Source organism: Equus caballus, chromosome 4 (genome assembly GCF_041296265.1).
Source record: "Equus caballus isolate H_3958 breed thoroughbred chromosome 4, TB-T2T, whole genome shotgun sequence".
Lineage (NCBI taxonomy): Eukaryota > Metazoa > Chordata > Mammalia > Perissodactyla > Equidae > Equus > Equus caballus.
The window spans coordinates 58243558-58267496 of NC_091687.1; the positions used below are offsets into that span (position 1 = coordinate 58243558).

Sequence of the window (23939 nt, forward strand, 5' to 3'; positions counted from 1 at the left end):
TTTGTTGAGTGGGCATCAGAGAAATGGGACCACCCATGCAAAGAAAGACTATTCTCTAGAAGTTTCTCCAACAACTAGGAAGGATATTAACAAATCTTTGAAGTGGCCCAAATCACAGATTCCCAAAGGACAGCAAGTGGAATTCCTCCACCAAGGTCAGAGATTTATTTTTCCAACATCCCTCACAAGAGGTCCTCCAGTTTGTTTCCAAGGTTTCCTTGGACAGGGATCTCAGTTTATCTTAAGACAGCCTGTGCACTGTTGGAGAGCCACGATTGTTGGAAAGTCCCCTATCACATTAGACAAAACTCTGAAACTACTGAACTTCGCCCTATGAGTACTAGTTTTGCCTTCTAAAGCAACAGAACTATATCTTCTTCTTATCCAATACGACAATCTTTTGAATATTTAAATACCACTGTTTATGATATCCTTTTAGTATTCCCCATATATATTTTCTCCATCTTCCTACTTTATGCATTCATTCATTCACTCACTCGACATTTTAACTGAGCAGCAATCATGTGCCAAGATCTACTATAGGTTCTAGGAATATAGTAGTGAACAGCAACAAGAAAAAACAAAGCCCTACCTGTCACGGAGCTTACATTCAATAGAGGATGTAGATTATATAACATAGAGATATGAAATATCAGATGGTAATACATTATTGGAAGGAAAATAAAAAAGGGCAAGGAGATAGAGAAATGATTGAAGTGTTACTAAGATAGGAATGTCTGGGAAGGATTCTTTAGTAAGATAACATTTGAGTGGAGACCTAAAGGAAGTGAGGAAGGGTGTTTCAGGCAGAGGAACAGAAGTGCAAGTGTCCTGAGGCTTGGGTATGTTTGGCATCTTCAAGGAAGAGCAAAGAAAAGTACGGCTGGAGCAGAGCTGGTAAGAGGGAGACCAGTATGAGTGGCCAGAGAGGTGATGTCGGACCAGATCATGTAGTTTCCTTACAGGATGTGTAAGGAGTTTAGATTCTTTTTCTGAACAAGATGGAAATCCTTTGAAAGGTTTCAATGAGATTGACATAATCTGACTTATACTTTAATAGGATCATTCTGTCTTCTGGGTTGAGAAAACACTGTTAGGTGAGGAGAAGTAGTTGAAGCTAGAAGACCAATTAGAAGACCGGTCTTCAGACAAGAGATAGCTTGGAACTTGTGGTAACGGCAGAGATGGTGAGAAGTGGTTAGAATCTGGATATATTCCAAAGGCAGGGCCAACAGAATTTGTTGTCTCCAAGATATTTGGCCTGAGTAACTGGAAGGGTACGGTTATCATTTCCTGAGATTGGGAAGACTAGGGGAGAAGGTCTGGGAAGGAATATGCCTATTAGACATCCAAGTGGAGCTCTGGGTTGGCAGCCTGGAGGTCCAAAGGAGAAGTCCAGGCTGGAGATAAGGCTTTGGGAGTTATCACAGTGTAGATGGTACTTAAAACCAGAGGAATGAGTGAGGTTACCTGTGGATGTAAACAGAGAAGAGAAGAAATCCACGAACCGAGTCTAATGTTGAGAGATTGGGAAGATGAGGAGCAATCAGAAAAGGAGAGTGAGAAGGAGCGGCTCCAGGAGGAGAACCCGGTGAGCAGTGGAGAAGGTGTTTCAAGGAGGAGGGAGTAAAAACTGTATCAAATGCAGCTAAAATATCAAAAGAGATGAATTCAAAATAATTGACACTGAATTTGATCAAACTAATTGGTGACTTTGAACATACCATTTTTTTAAACAAAAAAAGTGGTAGGGAAAACAAAAACCCTCATGAGCATGGCTTTAACAGAGAATGAGAGACAACTCTTTTGACTAGGTCTGTTACAAGAAACAGGGCACTACCTAAGAGTGATATTGAAGGGAGTTTTGCTTGCTTGCTTGCTTGCTTAAGGTGAGGGATAGTCCAGCATATTTATCTTTATTAGAAATCATCCAGAACAGAGAGAAATTTGATGATGTAGGAGGGAGAGAGTGTCCCTTTTAGGAGCGGTGTCCTTGAGTGGGAAAGAGAGCATAAAGATCTACTCTCAGACAGAAACATGAATATGAGTATTTCACTCACTTTAACAGGAGGGAAGGTGAAGTACAGGGGTAAACATGCAGGTAGGTTGGCATATCTCATGGTGGGAACATGTGGAAATTCTTTTCTGAAGGCCCCTATTTCCCAGAAAAATAGTATCAAGTTATTAGCTGAGTAAGGACTGTGAGAAGATGCTGGAGGTATGTAAAAAGAAGGCATGTAATAGGCATTTCGGTTTCAAGAATTCACAAACTTTTTTTTGTAAAGGGCCAGAGGGTAAATATTCTAGGCCCAGTGGGCCATATGGTCTCTGGTGAAACTACCCAATCCTGCAATTTTAGTGCAAAAGCAGCAAGAGACAATATGTAAATGAATGAGCATGGCTGTGTCCCAGTAACACTTTATTTACAAAAACAGGCAGTAGGTTGTGGTTTGTCAGCTCCTGACCTATGAGAAGAGGAAACTGGACAGCGGTTTAAGGATTGCAGAATAAGACTGTCAATAATGACTAAGGGCCCACTTGATTTTATTTTTGGGTCCTTTTTCCATCCTAGCCATCCTCCTTGGGACCTATTTCTATTTGTCAGGATTTTAACAGAGTCCATACCTGTGATAATGCTACACATAGGGCCATCTCGAAGACGCTCTTTTAATCAATACTAGAGAGTAAAAGAGGATCAGAGGTGTTACATATTCTCCTTTAAACTAAGAAGACAAGGAAACCATTCAGGGAAATTTCTATACAAAAATGATTAATATTCTTCGACTGTTTCACACAAAGGAATAAGTTTCTGTTATCTAGAAAATTCATTTATCTCGACCATCTAGAATTTCTTCTCTTTCCATCCATGTTTTCCCCCCAGTGTTTAACATACTGTCCTGCTGGTGGAGAGAGGATGTGAATAACCCTGCAACCTCAGGACCTGCTCCGTGGTTGTTTATTCAGTAGTGAAATGGGTTAGTCCTAATCTCTCTCTGCTCCTCAGTGTGGCACCCCTGTATAACAGAGGGCATGCGTGTGACTGGAGCCAGGCAGGGGTGGTACCCAGGAGGAAAGCACTTTGGAGCTAACTAACTTGGCAAGTGGGAATGAGCCTGTTCTCTCTTCTCACCAGCACAGGCTCCAAAGCAACTGGGTTAAGCTCCCACAGACTCTGCTTGGAGAGTCTTTCCTTCTGTCTGTGGGTCCCAAATACATTAAAAAAAAAATAACCAATAATATCATCAGCAATAAGAGTGGGACTTAGTAGAGGAAATTTAAGAGAACTTGCCTACTCTTTTGGTCTCTGTGTGAGCAGGATTTTTTAAAGAACTCTAAACAGTCTTCATTTCACACGCTTAGGATCCTAAATACAGACCTTTCTTTCTTGAGGAAATACATTTTTATTAGAATCAGATACATGGGTGCACAAATTGAGTATTTTAAACACAAAATGCTATTACTTTTAAAAATGGGCTTCAGATTGATTTATTTCATATTGATAACTAAATCATCTTATGATTAAAAAAGGAATATCGCTGTCTTGATTTTCTGGTTTCTGCATAATTTCTAGATGTACTTTCACAAGATAATTAGTTCTGTAGCACTCCTTACGTTAGCAACTATCAAAAAAGGCTTTCAAGGAGTATTTATGACTGTTTCTAAATTCCCTGGAGAACTTTAAGCCCAGAGAGGTGCTGGCACATCCTAGATAGTTACATAAGGCAGTCCTCTTTGAAAGCACCTCACTAAGCCAGATCTTCTCTGGGGGGGTCCCTTTCACAGCTCCATAATTTAGTGATTTAATTAAAAAAACCCAAGAATTTATTAATATATTTTGGGAGCTTTGTTATGGCAGGAGAAGTAAGATAACTAACAGTCCTTGACTAGACTTTCCCATTCTTGGACTACTTAATTTATCTATGTGAAATTAATTATAAACAGTTTACCTAACACTGCTAGGCCAGAAAAAAATAAAAGATTAATGTGTAACCGTCAGAAGAATTATTTAAGAACCTTATTTCAAGGTCTGCTTTGAAGAAAAAAAAAGTCTCCATAATATATAATTAAAGCTATTCATATGATTTTTCAGTATTGGAGAAGAGAAACATTATGAATGTAAATGAAAAGTCTGTTTCCTTTATAAACGGAGTCATAAAATGTTGGGTCCATTCTTTTAGTGGTAAAATGAGACTTGGACAGGATTCCCTTAGGAAAGGCTACAAGGAGGATAAATGAACAAGCTTTATGACAAAAGGTAAAAAGAACCCAGCTCTAGGGGGCCAGCCCCTGGGGGGAGTGGTTAAAGTTCTGCGTGCTCTTCTTTGGCAGCCCAGGTTCAGATCCCAGGTGCAGACCTACTCTGCTCATCAGCCACACTGTGGAGGCATCCCACATGCAAAAAAAAACAGAGGAAGATTGGTGCAGATGTTAGCTCAGGGCTAATCTTCCTCAAGGGAAAAAAGAGGAGGATTGGCAACGGCTGTTAGCTCAGGGCGAATCTTCCTTGCAAAAAAAAAAAAAAAGCACAGTTCTACGTATGAATACATTTTCTGCATTATCCTAACTTTAAAAATCACTTTTTCTAAAACACCTAGAAAAAAACATCACGCAAAAATTGCTATCAAGGGAAGGAAAACTAGGATGAAAGAGTTCACCTTTCATGACAGCACTTTTGCAATAACAGAATGCTATTCAATAGAAATTCAGAGTATTCAGATAAATTCTTATTGGTTACTTCAGAGGAGACTCATTTCTTCAAAAATTAAATCTTGAATAGAATTTCAAGAAATAATTTTTTTTTTTTTGGCTACTTCAAACAGAAAATCCTAATGACAGAATAAAATACTGATGGGTTGGGATGGTATATTACATTACTCAATTGTATGCACCTATTTCCAAACCAGAAAATATTAAGAATTATTTCCAGAAAAATTCAGAAGAAAACTCATAAGAGAAAATAATAACAATAATTTTAGGGTAGCAAATATTTATGTTCTCAAATTTATTCAGAAAGAGAAAGACGACTATGAAAAATTTCTTCCTAGCTGGAATAGAAAAATATACCCTTTAATAATTGAGGAAAGGACCAAGAAGCAATCACAGTGAAAAGCGCATATGCTAGAAAGTGTGATGGTAAAGGCAGGTGTACTAATGCCCAGAGCATCACTAGTACAGGCCTCAAACACCATGCTGCGGTGTCATAGAGCCTTAGAAATCATTCAGTGACTCCTAGTCCCTTACTGTACAGGTGAGGCAATGCAAGTTCAGGGAAGTTCACTCCTCTGGTCTTCCTCCTTTTTGGAATTACCTGTGTTAATACACCACGCTGCTCAAACAGACCTATCCTACACAAACACGGTGTGATACTGCGTCCTGCCAAAGCATGCTGGGAGCAGAGAAGGAGGCAGAAATCATAGTTTCATGAAATTTATTACTGTTATTTCCCTCAAAGACTTTCTTAATCTTTTACACCTGTATAATTATCTCTTCTGATGAAACTAAATACATGATGTATTCACATAATTGATGAAGAAAAGGGTGTTCACTCATTACATATAGTTGATTCCTCGAACTTTCAGACCAGAATAAGGAGACCATCAATATTTTATCTTGTTTTGACCTGAGAGAAATCACAGCTCAGCCCTGTATACATTACTGACCATACTACTAAGCAGGGCAGCAAACTTGACAAATAATAAAGAAGTAAAAAGAGAAAATACACAAATTCTAATAAATTCTAACAAAGGATTTAAAAGGATCATGTGTTTTCTGTGACAGCTATGACAGTCTTAAATAAGATCTTTCTTCAGTCTATTAAAAAAAAAGTCACACTTTGGCTACTGATAAACTAATCATCAAATATTTGGCAATTAATTTGTATAATTAATAGTTATCATCACTTAATATTAAAATGATTGATTCCAATGGGGGATGAGAGACAATGAAAATAATTACTGAATCCAGTGGTCAATGGCTACTTGAACCAAAGCAAGAATTTCCAAAGTTCAACACGTCATAAATTACTCGTTGAAGATCTCATTAGAATCCTAAAGTAGAACTCGGCAAAAATTCTATACATTTTGATAAAGATTCTTTAATCCTTTTGTCCTATATAAAGAGTTATAAAGAGTGAAGGGTCTAGAATGTTTATGTATGTGAAGATACCATGATGGAAGGCAGAGAGTAACACTGCAGCCCAGCTGTGTTAGACACCGTAAACGTTCACACCACAAGCATTGTGAGAGATGATCCTAATAATGATAATAACTCATAAAGGATAACTCTTTTGAGTACTTACTATGTTCCAGGCACTGTTCTAATTGCTTCACATATACTCATTTAATCTTCATAACAACCCAACAATTATCCCCATTTTACAGATGTTAGAAAGCAGTTAGTACAATGGTTAAAAGCAAGGATGTTAGAGCCAGACTGCCTTGGTTTGATTCCTGGCCCCCCGAGTCACCAGTTCCTAGGTAAAGTGAGGGGAATTATATTATCTAGCTCACAAGGTTTGTTGTGAGGTTTAAATACATTAATAAAAAACAAGGAACTTAGAAGAGTGCCTAGTGCATATGACGTGCTGCACAAGTGTCACCTCTCAACACTATGACAGAAAAGGAACACGGGGCTCAGGAGAGTAGAGGACCCTGCCCAAGGTTACTGTGGCAGAGCCAGGAAGAGAACCCAGGCGGCCTGGCCCTGGAGAGAGCACTCTTATACCTCATGTATGCTGCCTAACATTTCTTGAAACTATTTTTTGTGCCAGGATTGCAGGCATCTTTATGTTGCTTTATTTCAACCTCATGACAACTTTATAATATCTCTACTTTACAGAGATGAAAACCAAGCACATTAGTCACTGCCCAGCACAGCAGGGACACTATGGCGACAAAGACACAGATGCTACCCTACAGGAACTTACAGGTTTAGACGGTAGAGAACTTGGCTAAAGGCACCAGCTATGAGGAAGAAGGGCTGGGATGCAAACCTAAGTCTACATGCTCTCTTCACTCCACCCACACGTCACTGCGTTAAAACAGGGAGTTTCTTAGGCAGAAAAGATATTTTGAGTGAGAAAGAAAAGAAAGGAGCTAATATATGAGGTGGGAAACCTGTGCACAACAAGGCCCAGTCTCCCTGGGGTTAATGACTGTCTTAACCCTTTACACACCCAAAGTTTGCAGCAGCCTAGGGGCATTTTTCTCATAGTGACATATTTCATCACATATGGGGAACGAAAGAGAAACCAATTTCCACTTAACTTGTTTAAAAGATAATCTGGAGTGAAGACTTCAATAATCTGAAATACTTATCAGAGTCTGGTATGTAGGTACTCAATTATATGTGTATACATCAAACATCAAATTAATAAATTTATCTATAAAGTGCACACGTATTAACACCCATAAGCATACATACATTTTATTTCTGATTCTGCCTAGATATCTGATAGTGAAATTCTGAAAGTTTTCTTTAAGCTCACCTTACATGACTCGAACTACTGATGATTCTACCCAGAGCATGTGTATAGATGGACCTGCAGAATCAAACCAAGAAAACTGGTGCTTCGACTGTCACAGCAGATCAAGCTTTCTCAGACACCTCAGAGGATGTGACAGCACCTTCCTCCCTCCACAGCCTAGGCCTATTAACACTCATAATTATGCCTCCCAGTGAACTGAACTCTTGACTCTCAAATCTAAACAGAATCTGTTCCTTATCTAATTATTGATTCAGTGGTTGCATGATTTCATTCCTCTGAACATCCTTTAGATGTGTGCTTATGTCACTGTTACTGAAGAAAGCCACAAAGACTCTAATAGGTCTGTGTATCCTTTTGAGATATACAGAGAAATAAAATTGCATTACAACAAACTTTTCTCTATAGAGTAAGTTCAAAACAAATAAAGAACAACAACAATTTCTGTTTAGAAACATCTGTCCCATTAATAATTTAATGATTTAAGAAACCTTTGAGAAAGTGTCAAATACACTGAGTAGGGGAATCTCTGCCCAGCTTTGCCTGGGACCCTAAAGTGTAATTTCAGTATGAACTTGTTGATTGCAGCATTTTCAATATTAGCACAGCAAAACAACTCCTTACATGAATTTATCAAAATATTAAAACCTACGCAACATTTATTGAAAAAGCTAATGTGATTATTCTGACCAGAATCAACAGATTTAGAACTTTAAAGGTGAAATGCAATGGTTTAACCAAGCTAAGAATCTTTAGATGCTGTGCTTTTACATAAAGTTAACTGTTGAAAGCACTAGGGTGTCTAAAGTTTTTACACTGCAACAGTATTTGAAGGTAAGTTGCTACCAAAAGCCTATCTGTGCCATGAGTTAGATACTGGGGTTGGCGCAGAATCTTCGGCAGGTGAGGCATCACACTAATTTGTCTGGCCCAGTCCCAGCTGTGCTGTCAGCTAGCTGATTCGACTCTGCCATCTCCAGGGGATGGTCTGCCCTAAGAGTGGCATCCCCGGGTTCTTCACGTATTTTCCTTGCTTTCTCTGGGAAGTGGAGTATGTCTCCCTATCTGTCCCTTCTCCATGAATCTCTATGAATTATAAATATGATTAGCAATTTAGGGCCTTTCTTGTAAAATGCCTCTAAATAAAAAATAATATTTTTTCCCAGGAATACCACTATTTACAGAAAACAAAAGGTAAAACCATCATTTGCCAACACCTGTACTGTCCACCACTCCCAATACAGGGGAAGGGTGCAGTGAGGGACTGTCACAGCATCTATCATACCTGAGAATCTGGAACACCTTCAGCTTCTGTCACAGTTACGTGTTTGACACTGTTTTCTTCATCTTGCTCAAGTGCTACAAAAAAGAAACAAAGAAAAACAATATTAAATGTAGCATCAAGGTCATATTCTTTCAGATAGTAATCTGTCAGGAAAAAATAATGTTAGGTAGATTAGGTCACAAAATGTAAATATTGATACTATGTTTTTGTTATTTGAATGAAAAGTTAACTCATAGCACTGGGTACTTTTAATGTACCTTATCTCATTTATTAAGTAAATGGCAGTGGAAAAATTTGATCTCAATTCTCCTCTTCACCTAAACCCATCAGACATCATCATGCCAGTATCGGGCTTCACCCACAAGGGAGTTGGGGTGTAGATGAAGGTTTCTATCAAGTTTTTTTTAAAAAGTGTGGTTTGTTGGCTGGTAGTGTCATATAATTTTACGTTTGGACTGCTCAGTGCGTTATTACCACAAAATTCCAAATCGTGGAGTCTTGAATCCACCTCTTCTTGCATATTTCTCTAGCATCTCCCTATCCAAGTCCTTGTCACTCTTTCTGTGCTGGTACAATAACTTCCTGACTTAAAGGCCCTGATTCCAGCCTCTCCCTGATACAATGCAGCTTGGGTACCACTTTCTAAAATAACCAGTCTCAAGAAACACAAAAACAACAAGGGCGACGCTTTGGCCTATGTGTTGCTTATCTTATCAAGTCTGAACTCTGTTCCTTACTCAAGGTCTTCCTTGAATTCTCTAGCTTCCTCCTAATCTCCAACTTCACAGTGACATTCACCACCAACTCTGATCCAAGCACAATGATCTAGTTATTTTCCTCTCTATACAGTTTGCTCTTTCATGGTAACAAATATTTATTGAGCATCTATTATGTGCCTGGCACTGGGGTTTTTCCTGTGAACAAGACAGATAGTGACTTGTGAACTTCAGAAAGTACACAGACTAGCTGGGGAGGCAGCCAATGAACAATGACAACTACCACCACAACTAATAATAACAAGAATAACTATAACTGTAATAATAATAAAAAATAAGATGGAATTAAAGGTCATGATAAATGAGGAAAGGACAGAAAACCAACTAGGGGTGATCATTTCAGGGAGGGGCCATGGATGGTACTTCTCTGAAGAAGCAGTCTTTGGGCTGAGACCTGAAGATTGGGATGGAGCCACCCATGGCAGGCGAGAGTGATCTGAGACAAGCCTAGGGAGAGCACGGACCACCATAAATTCAGATTTTAGCCTAAGAACATGAGGATGCACTAAGAAATTTTAAATTGGTAAGTGCATGATTTGAAGCGTATTTTCAAAAGTTCTTTTTGCCTTTTTTGTGAAGGACAGACGTAAGATTAGCAAGAGAAGAAATAAGGAGACCAGTTAAGCGACTGTTGCTCTTGCCTTGGTAGAGATGACAATGGCTCAGGCCAGAGAGGTGGCAACAAGGTGAAGAAACACGGAGGAGTTAAGCTGTGTTTTCAGACAAAATGGACATAACTTGCCAATAAATTGAATATGAGTGGGGGAGAAAAGGGAGATGATGGAGAAGAAGCAATCAAGGGTGACTCCTAAGTAGAGTAAGTTACTCCCTGTACGCATCATACCATTTACTCTTTTTCCTCTCTCTATCAAAAAGAAGGCCAAAAACACACCAAACTTGCTGACAGTGAGGTCACCCACTATACTTTTGGGTTCAGTTTGCATTGTTTTGTGTATTTCTAAATATTGTGCTCACTGCCCTGTATTTTTTAAAATATGATTTCATGTACCTTTTGCTTGTGTGTGCCTTTTATGCCCACTGTGTGGTGCTTACCATGGAACCCACCTAAAATGCTGTGAACACAGTGTGAGCTCTGTGAAAACTAAGTGGAATGAACAATTCCTCCCCAAGTGACCAAAATTGCACAACTTGACTCCAACTACTTATATTAGCTACTACTTTTATAACTATTATGAAAAAGGAAGGAAGGGAAATTCTTCTGTTAAACTCCATGGATAACCAGGATAATTCCTACCATTGAGCATCCAAAGGCACGGCAGGAACAGTAGAAGTGGGCAGAAGCTGTTCCTCTATTTTCAGCAAAAACTTCCATTTGTGCTTGTTCAAAGGGAGTTCGTTCCCTGTTGCTACTGTTGCCCGATTAGGAGGGAACTTTAGAATAAAGAAAAAAACTCATGTTTTCTCTCAAAAACTAGAGGCAAAAATGCAAAGGATCAAAAAATACCTGGAGACAAATGAAAATGAAAATACAACATGCCAAAATCTGTGGGATACAGCAAAAGCGGTTCTAAAAGGGAAGTTTACAGCAATTCAGACCTACCTCAACAAACAAGAAAAATCTCAAATAAACAATCTAACAGTGCACCTAAAGGAACTGGAAAAGTAAGAACAAACAGAGCCCAAAATCAGTAGAAGGAAGGAAATAAGAAAAATCAGAGCAGAAATAAATGAAATAGAGACTGAAAAAACAACAGAAAAAAATCAGTGAAACTAAGAGCAGGTTCTCTGAAAAGATAAAATTGACAAACCTTTAGCTAGACTCACAAAAAAAAAAAAAAAGAAGGCTCAAATAAATAAAATAAGAAATGAAAGAGGAGAAATTACAAGACACCTCAGAAATACAAAAGATTATAAGACTACTACAAAAAGCCATATGCCAACAAACTGGATAATCTAGAAAAAATGAATAAATTCTTAGAATCATACAACCTTCCAAAACTGAATCAAGAAGAAATAGAGAATCTGAACAGACCAATCACCAGTAAGGAGATGAAAACAGCAATCAAAAACCACCCAAAAAATGAAATTCCAAGACCAGACTGCTTCCCTGGTGGATGCTACCAAACTTTCAAAGAAGACATAATACCTATCCTTCTCAAACTGTTCCCAAAAATTAAAGATGAAGGGAAGCTTTCTAACTCATTCTGCGAAGCCAACATTACCCTGATACCAAAACCAGACAAGGACAACACAAAGAAAGAAAATTACAGGCCAACATCATTGATGAACACTGATGCAAAAATCCTCAACAAAATACTAGCAAATCAAATACAACAATACATTAAAAACATCATACATCATGATCAAGTGGGATTTATTCCAGGGATGCAGGGATGGCTCAACATCTGCAAATCAATCAATGTGATATACTATATTAACAAAACAAGGAATAAAAATCACATGATAATCTCTATAGATGCAGAGAAAGCATTTGACAAGACACAGCATCCATTTATGATAGAAACTCTCAATAAAATGGGTATAGAAGGAGAATACCTCAACATAATAAAGGCCATATATGACAAACCCACAGCTAATAACATTCACATCAGAGAAAAACTGAAAGCTATCCCTCTAAGAACAGGAACCAGACAAGGATGCCCACTGTCACCATCCTTATTTAACATCGTATTGGAAGTCCTGGCCAGAGCAATCAAGCAAGAAAAAGAAATAAAAGGGATCCAAATCAGAAAAGAAGAAGTGAAACTGTCACTATTTGCAGATGACATGATTTTATATACATAGAAAACCCTAAAGAATCCACCAAAAAACTTTTAGAAATAATAAATGAATATGGCAAAATTGTAGGATACAAAACTGACATATAGAAATCAGTGGTGTTTCTATACACTAACAACAAAGTAGCAGAAAGAGAAATTAAGAATACAATCCTATTTACAATTTTAACAAAGGGAAAAATAAAACATAGAATAACATCCTGAATTCTACTTAAAAATGCAGTGGGCTGTAGAAGTAAGGAACGCCACTTAACTAATTGAAATAATAAGAGAAATCTTTCCTCATACTGTAATGGGGAGTAATTTTCTTGGAGAGTAATTTGATACTATACCAATGTGGAACAACTTCACCCTCATGAAGTACCAAGCATACCTTGGCATTTAACGTATGCTTTATTTGAATTTTTGCTCTTTAAAGTTTTAATTTTAAGGGGCCAGCCTCGTTAAGTGCGCACGTTCCACTCCTCGGTGGCCTGGGCTTTGCCAGTTTGGATGCCGGGTGCGGACATGGCACCGCTTGGCAGGCCCTGCTGTGGTAGGCATCCCACATATAAAGCGGAGGAAGACGGCCGTGGATGTTAGCTCAGGGCCAGTATTCCTCAGCAAAAAGAGGAGGATTGGCAGCAGATGTTAGCTCAAGGCTAATCTTCCTCAAAAAAAAAGTTTTAATTTCCATAAAAATGAAGAAAATTAAATTTTGGAATATTTCTGCCTACTAAATTCATGTTTTTGTTTTTAAAACAACAATGTTCTGTCATCTAGAAATTTCCTTATCTTATCTTATTATACATGACATAGGATGTGCAGGACAATGAATAACAATTTCAGGATTGACACTTAACACTTTTTTTTGAGATTTAGGCATAATTCTTAATATATACAAATAGAATCCAAGGAGCAAGAGATTTGCATAGAAGCATACTTGGGATAAAAATTCAGTCCTATATTTCTAGCTTATCCCCAACAACAATGCTACATTTATTGCCACATCTTTGAAGACCTCAAAATCTGTTGCCCAGTGTTACACTTTGGTTAATAGAGCAAGAACCAGAAACACAAGCAAGTTAAGAGACTTGGCAAATACATCTATCTAGATCTAACTCAGCAATCTATCTTAATGTGCATACCGGAGAGACTCTCAAAGGGCTGGTGGACTCAATCTTAGCATCCTGATGACGAAGAAAAGACAGTAGTCTCCTCCAAGACATAAATAACATCAATTTCTTGGAAATACTGAAAAAGTATGATTCCAAGAATGCATTTTAGCCAGTGGTTCACATACACCATTTGGGAACAAACACTTATTTATCCTGGACTTCTGAGGATTTATGATCGCCCCAGCAAGTCTCGTGTGTGAAATCCACAGTTAAAGTCATCTAAAAGGGAGCACTCTACTGACCCTTTAATATGAAGATTAATGTCAGGAAGATATAAAGAGACAATTTCTCTCTTCAAGACTTCTAGTCGTGCAGCTTATGTGGTGGAAGGAGGAGGAAGCAGCTATTTAGATTTCTGAGTGTAACTCTTCTTTTATCTGATCAGAGTAAGAGTCAGGAAACTTTCCTATGCAAATATTGATTCTGGGACAGTTCCCTCTGGCGGAACATGTCCACAGGAATGACAACTTCTGGGACTGAGGAAGGCTAGGAATCTTACTCTCTGCCAACACAAACCATCCCCTTATCTCTCAACACACAGTCTAAAAGCAAGAAAAGCCCTTTGAAAATAACTTACCACAACAAAAGTCACAAGCACAAGATCTAAAGCACATATTCTGAATAGTAAACATCACAGCCCACATAAGAACTAAGAATATATGTGGATTAATTAGCAGGAATTCACATAAGAGTATGTAGTTTAAATGTATCTATTTATAAGTTAGCAAGACTGATTCAAGATGAGCACTGTTGCCAGCCTCCAAAGATTTTACGGCTTGCTTTGACATCCCTTTCTTATTGCCTTGTGGACAACAGGTTTTCTCTCCCTACAACTTACTAAGACGGTTGCTAAGAAAAGTCTAATAACCCTACAAATATTATTGTCTAAACACAAAGAGGATTGATGTCCTTTCAAAATGATGCTTATTAAATTTCTGCTGATCAGTTTTGTAACGGTGAGAGCCAGACTAAGAACTTAAACACACACTGACCGTAACGCACTAGGTGACTAGAGCTGAGAGCGTTCTTTAAAAATCAACCAAACTATTGTCTTAAATTACAAGGCAACCAAAAATTTTACCACAGCCACAAATTTAGCATTTCAAGTCTCAATCTCAATGTGCTCAAATCAGCAAATATAGTTAAGAAAAAAACAATTCAATGAGTACTTTGCGAAGAATGAAAGTTTTGGCAATAATAAAATCTTTCACCCGTGCAGCATTTTTACAGCTAGAAAGCTCTTTCATAAAGGGTCTCATCGGATGTTCACACAACCTGACGAGCTGGGCAGGTAAAATCATCCCCATTTTACAGATGAGGTCCAGAGACCTGTCCTGGTCCTTCCATGTAACATGTATGTATCTGTGGTGGTCCAAGTGCACCTCAGTCAAGGATGGAGCAGTACACTGCTGGTCAAACGGCACATTCACAAATCCCTTCATGGGGATCCTGACCAGTATTTCTTTTCTTTTTTTTTTTTTTTTGAGGAAGATTAGCCCTGAGCTAACATCTACTGCCAATCTTCCTCTTTTTGCTGAGGAAGATTGGCCCTGAGCTAACATCTGTGCCCATCTTCCTCTATTTTATATGTGCGATGCCTACCACAGCATGGCTTGCCAAGCAGTACCATGTCCGCACCCAGGATCCAAACCAGCAAACCTCAGGCAACTGAAGCAGAACTTAACTGCTGCACCACTGGGGTGGCCCATCTTTTCTTTCTTTTTTTTTTGAGGAAGATTAGCCCTGAGCTAACATCTGCCACCAATCCTCCTCTTTTTGCTGACCCTGAGCTAACATCTGTGCCCATCTTCCTCTACTTTATATGTGGGATGCCTACCACAGCATGGCGTACCAAGCAGTGCCATGTCCATCCCTGGGATCTGAACTGGTGAACCCCAGGCTGCCAAAGCGGAACGTGTGCACTTAACTGCTTCGCCACCGGGCCGGCCCCTCATTTTTTAAATGAATAGAACAGAATATAATAGAACAATAGGGAAAAAAAAATAAATATCAAAATGCATCCTAACTAGTAAAGTATTTTTCACAAATGTTGGTGAGATGTGTATCAGTGTATCAGGCCAGGCCCTTTTGTGTGTTCTGTGGATTGTAGACATAAAAAATTAGGAAAACACTGAGGTGTTTCCAGGCCACAGGAGGCAGAACCTAGTTCTTCATTATCTAAATAACTAGTGATTTTTTTTTGTACCATTCCTGGAGTGGGGCCACAATATTTCTTTTAGGAGGCCCCTCAACAACACTTCATCCATGGTCAGCAAGGAATACGTTCCCCTCTGTGATGGCATGGCAACGAGCTTACAGCAAGAAATGCTGATCAAGTTTATTCGTTTTCAGTTACCAACATATCACAAATGCTTCAAAATCTTCAAATCTTTTCTATTCTTTAAAAAGTAAGGGAAAAAAACAACTGCAACCTTTGCCTCATCACTGTATTTGTTTTAGTGTTAAAATCTGAACAATAGTGGTCTGTATTCACCATCAAGCCATCTCACACAGTCTTCTAATCTGGCCCATCCAGTGCCACATGAACGCCTCTTTGGAAGCTGAGCAATGACCAGTATCTGTCTGTCCCAACATTCTTTTCTCTCCCAGTCTGTCCCTGTCAGCTGAACTTGAGACTGTTGTTTTAAAACTCTCTTCTGGGTCCTTATCATCCTTGAATCCTCTAAACACACAAGTTTCCTGCAGGCTCTTTCCTCTCTCGGCCTCTTTCCTCAGTGATCTGATCTGTTCCTACGGTTTCAGCTTTCACCGTTATGCAGCATATTCCCACATCTGCGTCTCCATTTCTGCCCTCTTCTCAGAGTTCCAGGCACACAGCTCCAGTTACATGCTGAATATTTCCATTTCACAGACCATCATGTATTTGCTACAAATACGTTGCTATGATAGGTACAGTGGCACAATCTGTCCTCAAGAAAGTCATCTATTTAATAGGGTGTGAGGACACACAGGTCTGAAATCGCACGCATCACCTTCACGATATGCCACAAGCCTCCTCCTCCTCTTGGAGTCTGTATTTGGGTTTAGATCACCACCAGGCATCTTCATGTTCTTCCTTCCTCTTAACCCTCACATCAGTCTCTCACTAAATCCTGTCACTTCTACCTCTGTAATGTTTCCATCCTTCCTCCTCTCTACCACTGTCATAGCTCATGACCTCACCACCTCTCACCTGGGCCACTGCCACAGCCCCCCCCAAGACAGCCTTCCCTCAATCTGTTCTCTACACAGCTGACCGAGTTCCACTTCCAAAAGGCGAGTCTGATCATGCCATCCCCTCATCCCTTTAGACTTCTGTCCTTTAGAGAACACGAGAGTCACACAGGGAGCTCGATACCAATTTAGGCTCCACGGCCCCACCCCCAGCGTTCCTGATGAGTAGGACTCAGCCCAGCGATGTGCGGGTTTGAGAGCTTTAACACCCACGGGCCCCACTCTATTAAACAATGGCCAACATTCAGGCTGAAGCCTCAACCTGGCCTTGAAGACCAGGCCATCGGTCTCAGACTCTCCTTCCAGGTGCACCTTCCCCCATTTCTTTGTTTCTAGCCTAGAATGCCCTTGTCCCCGCCTTCACCAGGTGAAATTCTTCTTGTCCACTGGGCTCTCCAGCTCAACTATCATTTCCTTAGGGAGGATCCTTCTGAGTTCTCACCACTATCACCCACAGACCTAGACAAAATGCAGAGTCCTTCCTCCTGGCCTAACAAAGCTCTTTTTCTGTACACTCACCATTTTTTTCTCTCAGTGTTTTATAGCTAGCAACACAAACTTCTGTCTTTACAAACCTACACTATGAGTTCCTTCTCGAGGGGAGAGAGTATGTTTTCTTATTCTTATACCTGGAGTAATATCTAGAATATAATGTTAAGTACTTGTCTGTTGAACTGAACAAAGGTAAGCAATTCAGAAAGTAACAATTATAAGGCAGATACAGAAAGAATAAAATGTCACATCCAGTTTGAGGGAGAAGGTAAGACTATGAAAGAGTCTTCAAGAAAAAGATTCTGATAGGTGGATGAAGGGAGGAGAGAAGGACAGTCAAGGTGGAGAACTGGCATAAACAGAGGAATGGGGAGAAAAGCACCAGATCTGACATGGGACCAGTGAATAGCACAGTGCTGAGAAGTAACAGAAAACAAAGCTGGAGGAGTTAGATGGGCTTGTACATCAGGCTGAGGACCTTGGAGGTCCTTTAGCAGCAAGTGAGGTGATGTGAGCAAAGGAAATATCACCATCACCATGCTAAACAGGCACAGCTCTTGAGCTCTTCCTATATTTAAGACACATGCTCTTAATGAGGATTATCTCACTTCATCTTCTCCATACCCTTCTGGTAGACGTACTGGCAAGGCTGGATTGAAGTATGTGGCCAGTGTGACGTTAATAATTTAATACCTCTTTACGCCAACATTTGTTAATATCTATTCAGTACTTTTTTTAGTAGGGCTAGCGAGAAACTGAGTTTCTATTAATAAAAGGTAAATACCATTTCTTGGAATTTAGCAATTTACTTCTTTTGAATCATCTCATTTGGTAATTTTTCTGGCACTTTAATTCTTAATTTTTCCCACATGTAATTTTTCCAACACACTTACTAAGGAGAGAGGTAAATTGCGTACAAGGATACTATCATGTTACCCAAACCCAACAACACCCCATGCTTTATTTGGTTTCAGAATGAAAATCTAGCAAGTCTACAGGTTGATGGAGCTGCCTTGGTGGGCCTTCAGCAATGTGTTTATATTCACTGACAAAGTATTCACCAGTGATATTCAGATCCAGCAAGGAGCAATAATAAATTTCCAGTAGATATGACCAACTTCCTTGGCTAGAGCAGGACCCATTTACATTTTAACAGTGATTCGATTCATTTCATGTAGAAATCTGAGTTAAATGAGCTCCTATTTCCGCTGTCGCAGTGATGTTTTACGGCAAGTTTACGGTTGGCCTTCTGCTTCATCAGATTCCAAGTGCTACTATGGTTATCCTCATTTTACAGCTGAGAAAACTGAGGCTGAGAGATGCTAAATAGCTTGCCCATAATTACACAGAAAGTCAGTGGAGGAGCTAGTTAAGTACCCACGTCTGACTCTTTATCTGCTCCAGTATGCCATGAAGATTTAAACTGTCTAAAATGAATTGAACAGGAGGGACAGTGAAAACAAAAAAAGCAGGGGGTTTATTGCAAAGTCAGAGCAAGAATTGACTTGAATTTCCTACTAGGACTTCAGTCTCTTTGAAAATCAGGGCCATAATGACTTAGTTATTTTTAAGTGCTCCTACATACCCCCTTCCCCTCCAACTCTCGCCATGCCTCCCAACCCGTGGATTTATATAGAGCAGATAATGCTCATTGCACGAAAGAAATGTATTACTTTACTAACATTTGAATAGAGGTGTGCTGATGTTCTGGAAATTGATAGCACTCAGACAACAAAATAAATCTATAGTGAGGAGGCTAAAATCAGAGGTAGCTGAAACACTGCCACTTCCCCCATCAGCTGCTCCATGCTCATACAGTTGGCTGGAGGCGGCTCTAGTCACTGAGAGACGGTTCTGGGCTGGTACCTGCTGCTCTGCTGACTGCATGATTTATCCCCACCCTAAGGCAGAGAGGATTCCATTTCAATTCTATGCCTTTGTCTTGTAGCTGAGAGCCTCCAAACTTCCTTTCCTCCACTTAGGCTTTTACAATGTTTTCTTTTCAATAACATTTAATACATGTCCAGTCAATGGAAAACTTATTCAACAGAGAAAAATGATAATGTCACCAGAGCAAAATGTATCTTGCATCAAATACTTTAATTAGAGCATAAATATTTGCTGGATTGGCCAGGGTAATAAAGAGTTAATCAGTATTTGAGCCCAGTAGCCTATTCGGTTGCCCTTCTTATGAGGAAACCTACCAGAAAAAAAAAAGTTTCTTTTTAATGCAAAGAAGGTTTGTATATGACCCAATTAAAAATAAAAGCTCAATGAAAAAATTGAGTTAACGGAGCTACAATTTTTCTTCATCATTTTTTCTTGAGAGACTGAAAAGCTTTTGGTTTTTTAAGTGTCTTTCAAGGATGTGTTCCTATGACAGGACAGGTGCAGGTCAATCTGCCATAGTCACATGGTAAAAGATATGAGCAGCAATGATGCTCAGACACTGCAAGATGTTCATTCACTTAAAAAGATCCTAATGCACCCCACTACTCTACTTTATACAATTTCTCTCAGGAATTAAAATTTTAAAAGACTTATCTGAGGGAATAACAGACAAGTAACTTCTGCGCCTAACTATGCACCAACATGAAGCTACAGGCTGTATGCCATCTCATCTAACTCTCCACACTCCTAATAAGCCCCAGAAGCATGTGCCATTAGCTCTATTTCACAGAATAAGAAAATGAACCTCTGGAAGCCACTAGGTCATAGCAAGTGGCTAAGCCACAACTGAACCTAAGTCTCTTGATTTGCTTTTCACAGCTACACAAATCTGCCTCTGGGATTGTAAACCAGAAAACGCAACAAGTCAGATCTACACTGACACCCTTGTTAACTAAGGTTGCATGGGAGACAGGAATCTACATTTTAAAAATAATATTACAACTTTCTGCTACTCATAAAATGCTCATAAGGTTTTTTTGTTCCTGATTTGTCAGCAATTCTACTGCTAACTCTTCCCATTGACATTACAGTGGAATTCTAAAATATGCAGAGGAACCACCAAGAATTCCCCAAGAGTCCTTGTGTTTGCAAATACAAGCAAAGACACCAAATGGTTCGATCAATCATTAATCAATCAATCAGGGGCGGGCATCCCAAGAGGAGGCCAGGAAAGATGTGAAAATTTTCCTTAACCCTCATCTAAATCTATCCTGCTGCAGCAAGACAACAGGCTTGAAAGGGTAAAATCTGTAGAGAAATGTTACCTTCTTTGGCATATCAAGAGCCAACTCTGGAAGTCTCCTGGGGTGGCTAAGCCACAGGCCTGTCCCCTTGAAGAAGGCGGTCAGGAAGTAACGGGCTAGAAAAGGTCAAGGCTGCCCCATCTTGCTGCAAGTGGACTGTAGGCGGGAGAAGGGTAAAGAGGCAGCAGAGATGGAAGACAAGAGCCGTGGACCCAATATTCCCTGGCTGGGCTTGAGCTCTGAGGGCGACTTAAGAGAGATGGCTGAGGGGACACTGAGGACGGGAGCACTGATTTACATACACATTGAGCCTTGGCACACAGCAGAGATCACTTCAAAGTCTGCCTCCAGCCCCAAGAGGGGGCCACATGCTCACAGTGGATCAGCAGTGAATACAGCAAGGCTAGGGGCAGAGCTTATTTTTCTTGAGTTGTTCTTCATTCCTAGGATGGGAAGTTTCAAGAACTCAGTAGTTTCTACATACCCTGGTGACAGATGCCTGCAATGGAGCCTGCCCTCCAAAGGGCCAGGGGCTGGATGGAGCATGTGGCAAGGAAGAGGTGGGGTTTACAGCCCCAGCAAGATATAGGGTGAGACAGCCAGGAAGGCCCAGAGACCCTGACTCAGCCAAGGTGGGCCCGATGGCCACTGCAAACCTCACAGGGGCAGCAGCAAATGGCACAGCCAATCTGCAGAGATCAGAGGAGCCTAGGGGCACTGTGGGGCTGCAACAACTCCCGCGTGCTAGGGACTGAATGACCCAAAAGGTGGGAGGGGGTTAAACTAGCCCCAAGCAGGAGCAACATCTGAACACACCATTTATCACAAAAAGAGTTCAAATCAGAAACAGCCAAGATATTGCTCCTGGCAGTAGGTAGCAGCTTAGGAGGACCATGGCGCACTTGTTGAAAATAAAGAACACAGCATTCCCCATCTACATTTCAGTGTAGTGAATAATTCTGAGAGCCTGTTACATTAACATTTCTGAGCATCAATTTCAGTGCTTTAATGGCTTATATAATAAAATAGTCTCATACGATTACCAGAGAACAAAACCAAGAAAATATATGTGGAAATGAAAAAGTTCTGATACAGTATGGGCCATCAGCCCAAATTATTTTTAACATGCATGCTGAAGGCACTGAGCCATATTTCCTCTCAAATAAAAGTATATGTATTTTGAATTTTCATATAAAATTGATAAAACTATAGGTTATTTTATCGTTATGACTTTCTTCTTGAATCAAGGTAATGAAAAACTGCACTAGAGCAGGCCCCAGGAAAATTCCCTGGGAGGGGCCTGGACCACTCAAATAATGTGATCTTTTGATGAAACTGTGCATTTGGTTACAAGACTAGCCCTGAAATTAGTTGATTCATGTAGGCCAAGTGTTACCAGCAAAATGATGCAACTTTGATAATTTCGATTTAGGTACAAATGCTAAGCCTGAATTCCATGCCCATAGTCAGTCCCAGTTATGACTCTGAGAGGACTGGAGCACCCGAGCCTACAGCCTAGGTGTGCTGCTCTAACACCATGAGGCCCAATGATGGAATCGGCCCCTTTCCTGACCAGACAAAGTAGACACACCACTCCCTGGGGACTACAGGCTGCTGGGACAATGCCCTACCCCCTGCCAACTGTCAGCAAGAGGGCTTCTCCATACTCTCCCAGCTCCCTTAACACCCTCAGCTGAAGGGTGGGGAAGTCTACTTTCTTACTAATATGTGATAAATTTCTGTTTGCTGTATAAGGTCCTCCAGGACAGAGAAGAACTTGCACTGAGCTCCATCTTTGGAACTATGATATAGAAATGGGCCTTTTAAACACATGAAAACAAAACTAAAAATCAAAATGAAGAAAAGAAGAACACATAAAACTAAGATGGCAATCATATTTGTCATGCTTCACTCTCTATTGCAGTCAGAGTGGAGGCAAACAGGCGACATTTCTAACAACTACCATCTGTTCCTCAATCTCAAATTTCTCACAGTCATTTTTCTACTGGAAAAGAATAACAGGGTGGGGGCTGGCCCCGTGGCCGAGTGGTTAAGTTCGCGCGCTCCGCTGCAGGCGGCCCAGTGTTTCGTTAGTTCGAATCCTGGGCGCGGACATGGCACTGCTCATCAGACCACGCTGAGGCAGCGTCCCACATGCCACAACTAGAAGAACCCACAACGAAGAAGACACAACTATGTACCGGGGGGCTTTGGGGAGAAAAAGGAAAAAATAAAATCTTTAAAAAAAAAAAAAATAACAGGGTGTAAGCTTCCTCAATTTATCTTCATGGGTCTTAAAGTGAATGCTTCATTTTTATTAAATGTTTACATTTTCAATAGATAGAAGATAGCCACTTTTTGGCAAAAAGAGAACCAGACAAGCCCTTTAGTTCTATTGATGTGGGATCTGCCCACAATTTACTAGGCTATGGCTTTGATTCAGGCGCACTTATCGGGAGTCAGGTTAAATTCACTTCCCCTTTACACCAGTACAAACCACTCCCCCCTGCAAAAATGTCTTCCTGGTAAGTTTAAGTATAGAAACTTCAGTGAGAATATCTCCTTATTCCTGAGTCTGCCCACCAAATAAAGCTGGGTCATAATTCTCTGCATTTATGAAGCATTTATTGTCAATGCCATGAGAGTTTTATAATTCTGTAATCATTCCCATGAGAAAATCTCCATTCAGGTAGAGGAACACTGAAAAGTTAGGCAGTTGTCCAATAAATGAGTCAGTAGCAAAAGTATAAATAACATTTTGATTCCCTCTACCACGCTTGGTTCCTTAGACCAACGCCCTTCATAAAACACCAGCTCATTCCCTGCCACTGCAGCTCACACAGACTTTGGAACATGTTTGTCAAAGTGTGGCATCTAAATCACCCAGGGCTGAAGCCTAGTTAAAAATTCTGGTGACAGGGCCTCCATCCACACTGAATTGGGAGGGGCGGTGGGGGCCGTCAGGGCAGGAATTGGCATTGTTAACAAGCACTGCAGGTGACTGTTAAGCAAATTCAATTCAAGGACCACTGCTTTAGAAAAACAAAATTTTATTCAGTCAAGGAGGACTTTTCATGCAATGGTTCAGAAAGAAACCTAGGATTATTTTTGAAAATATCCATCCATCTCTATTTCCTCAACTCCAAACAAGAAAGCTAAGTCAAAATGTACTGTTGAAGCTGAAATTGCATAATACAAGCCTTCATTGACTCCAGGGTCAACGTTTCCATCACCAATCTCATTCCAAAAACAGATCTCAATCACTATATCTAGTATTAAAATAGAGTATTTTTATAACCTACAAATGCAAATAGCTAGAATCACGGTTTGTTTAGCCACTTACAAAGAAAATGTCTGATTTAGATATTCTTGAATGTTAAGTATTTACGTGTTACATAAATGGAAAGAAAAGTATGTGAAGCAAATTTCAATTATTGTAACAGCGTCACTCATTCTGGTAGAATTCAGCTGAATCAAATGCCTGCCTTGTGTTATGTACTATGGCACGTTATTTACTTATATTTACACACATTGTGTTCCTGTCATTCCAGGGTTACTG

The 23939-nt window shown here is 40.0% G+C and overlaps 1 protein-coding gene across 9 annotated transcripts in view; it reads right to left on the reverse strand.

Moving 5' to 3' along the window:
• Nucleotides 1-23939, reverse strand: part of RAPGEF5 (Rap guanine nucleotide exchange factor 5) — a 349321-nt gene that overhangs the window by 101140 nt on the left and 224242 nt on the right. For all 9 annotated transcript variants that reach the window (XM_070264270.1, XM_070264267.1, XM_070264266.1 and 6 more), the window contains 1 exon segment: nucleotides 8769-8842. In XM_070264270.1, coding sequence (XP_070120371.1) covers nucleotides 8769-8842 — 74 coding nt within the window.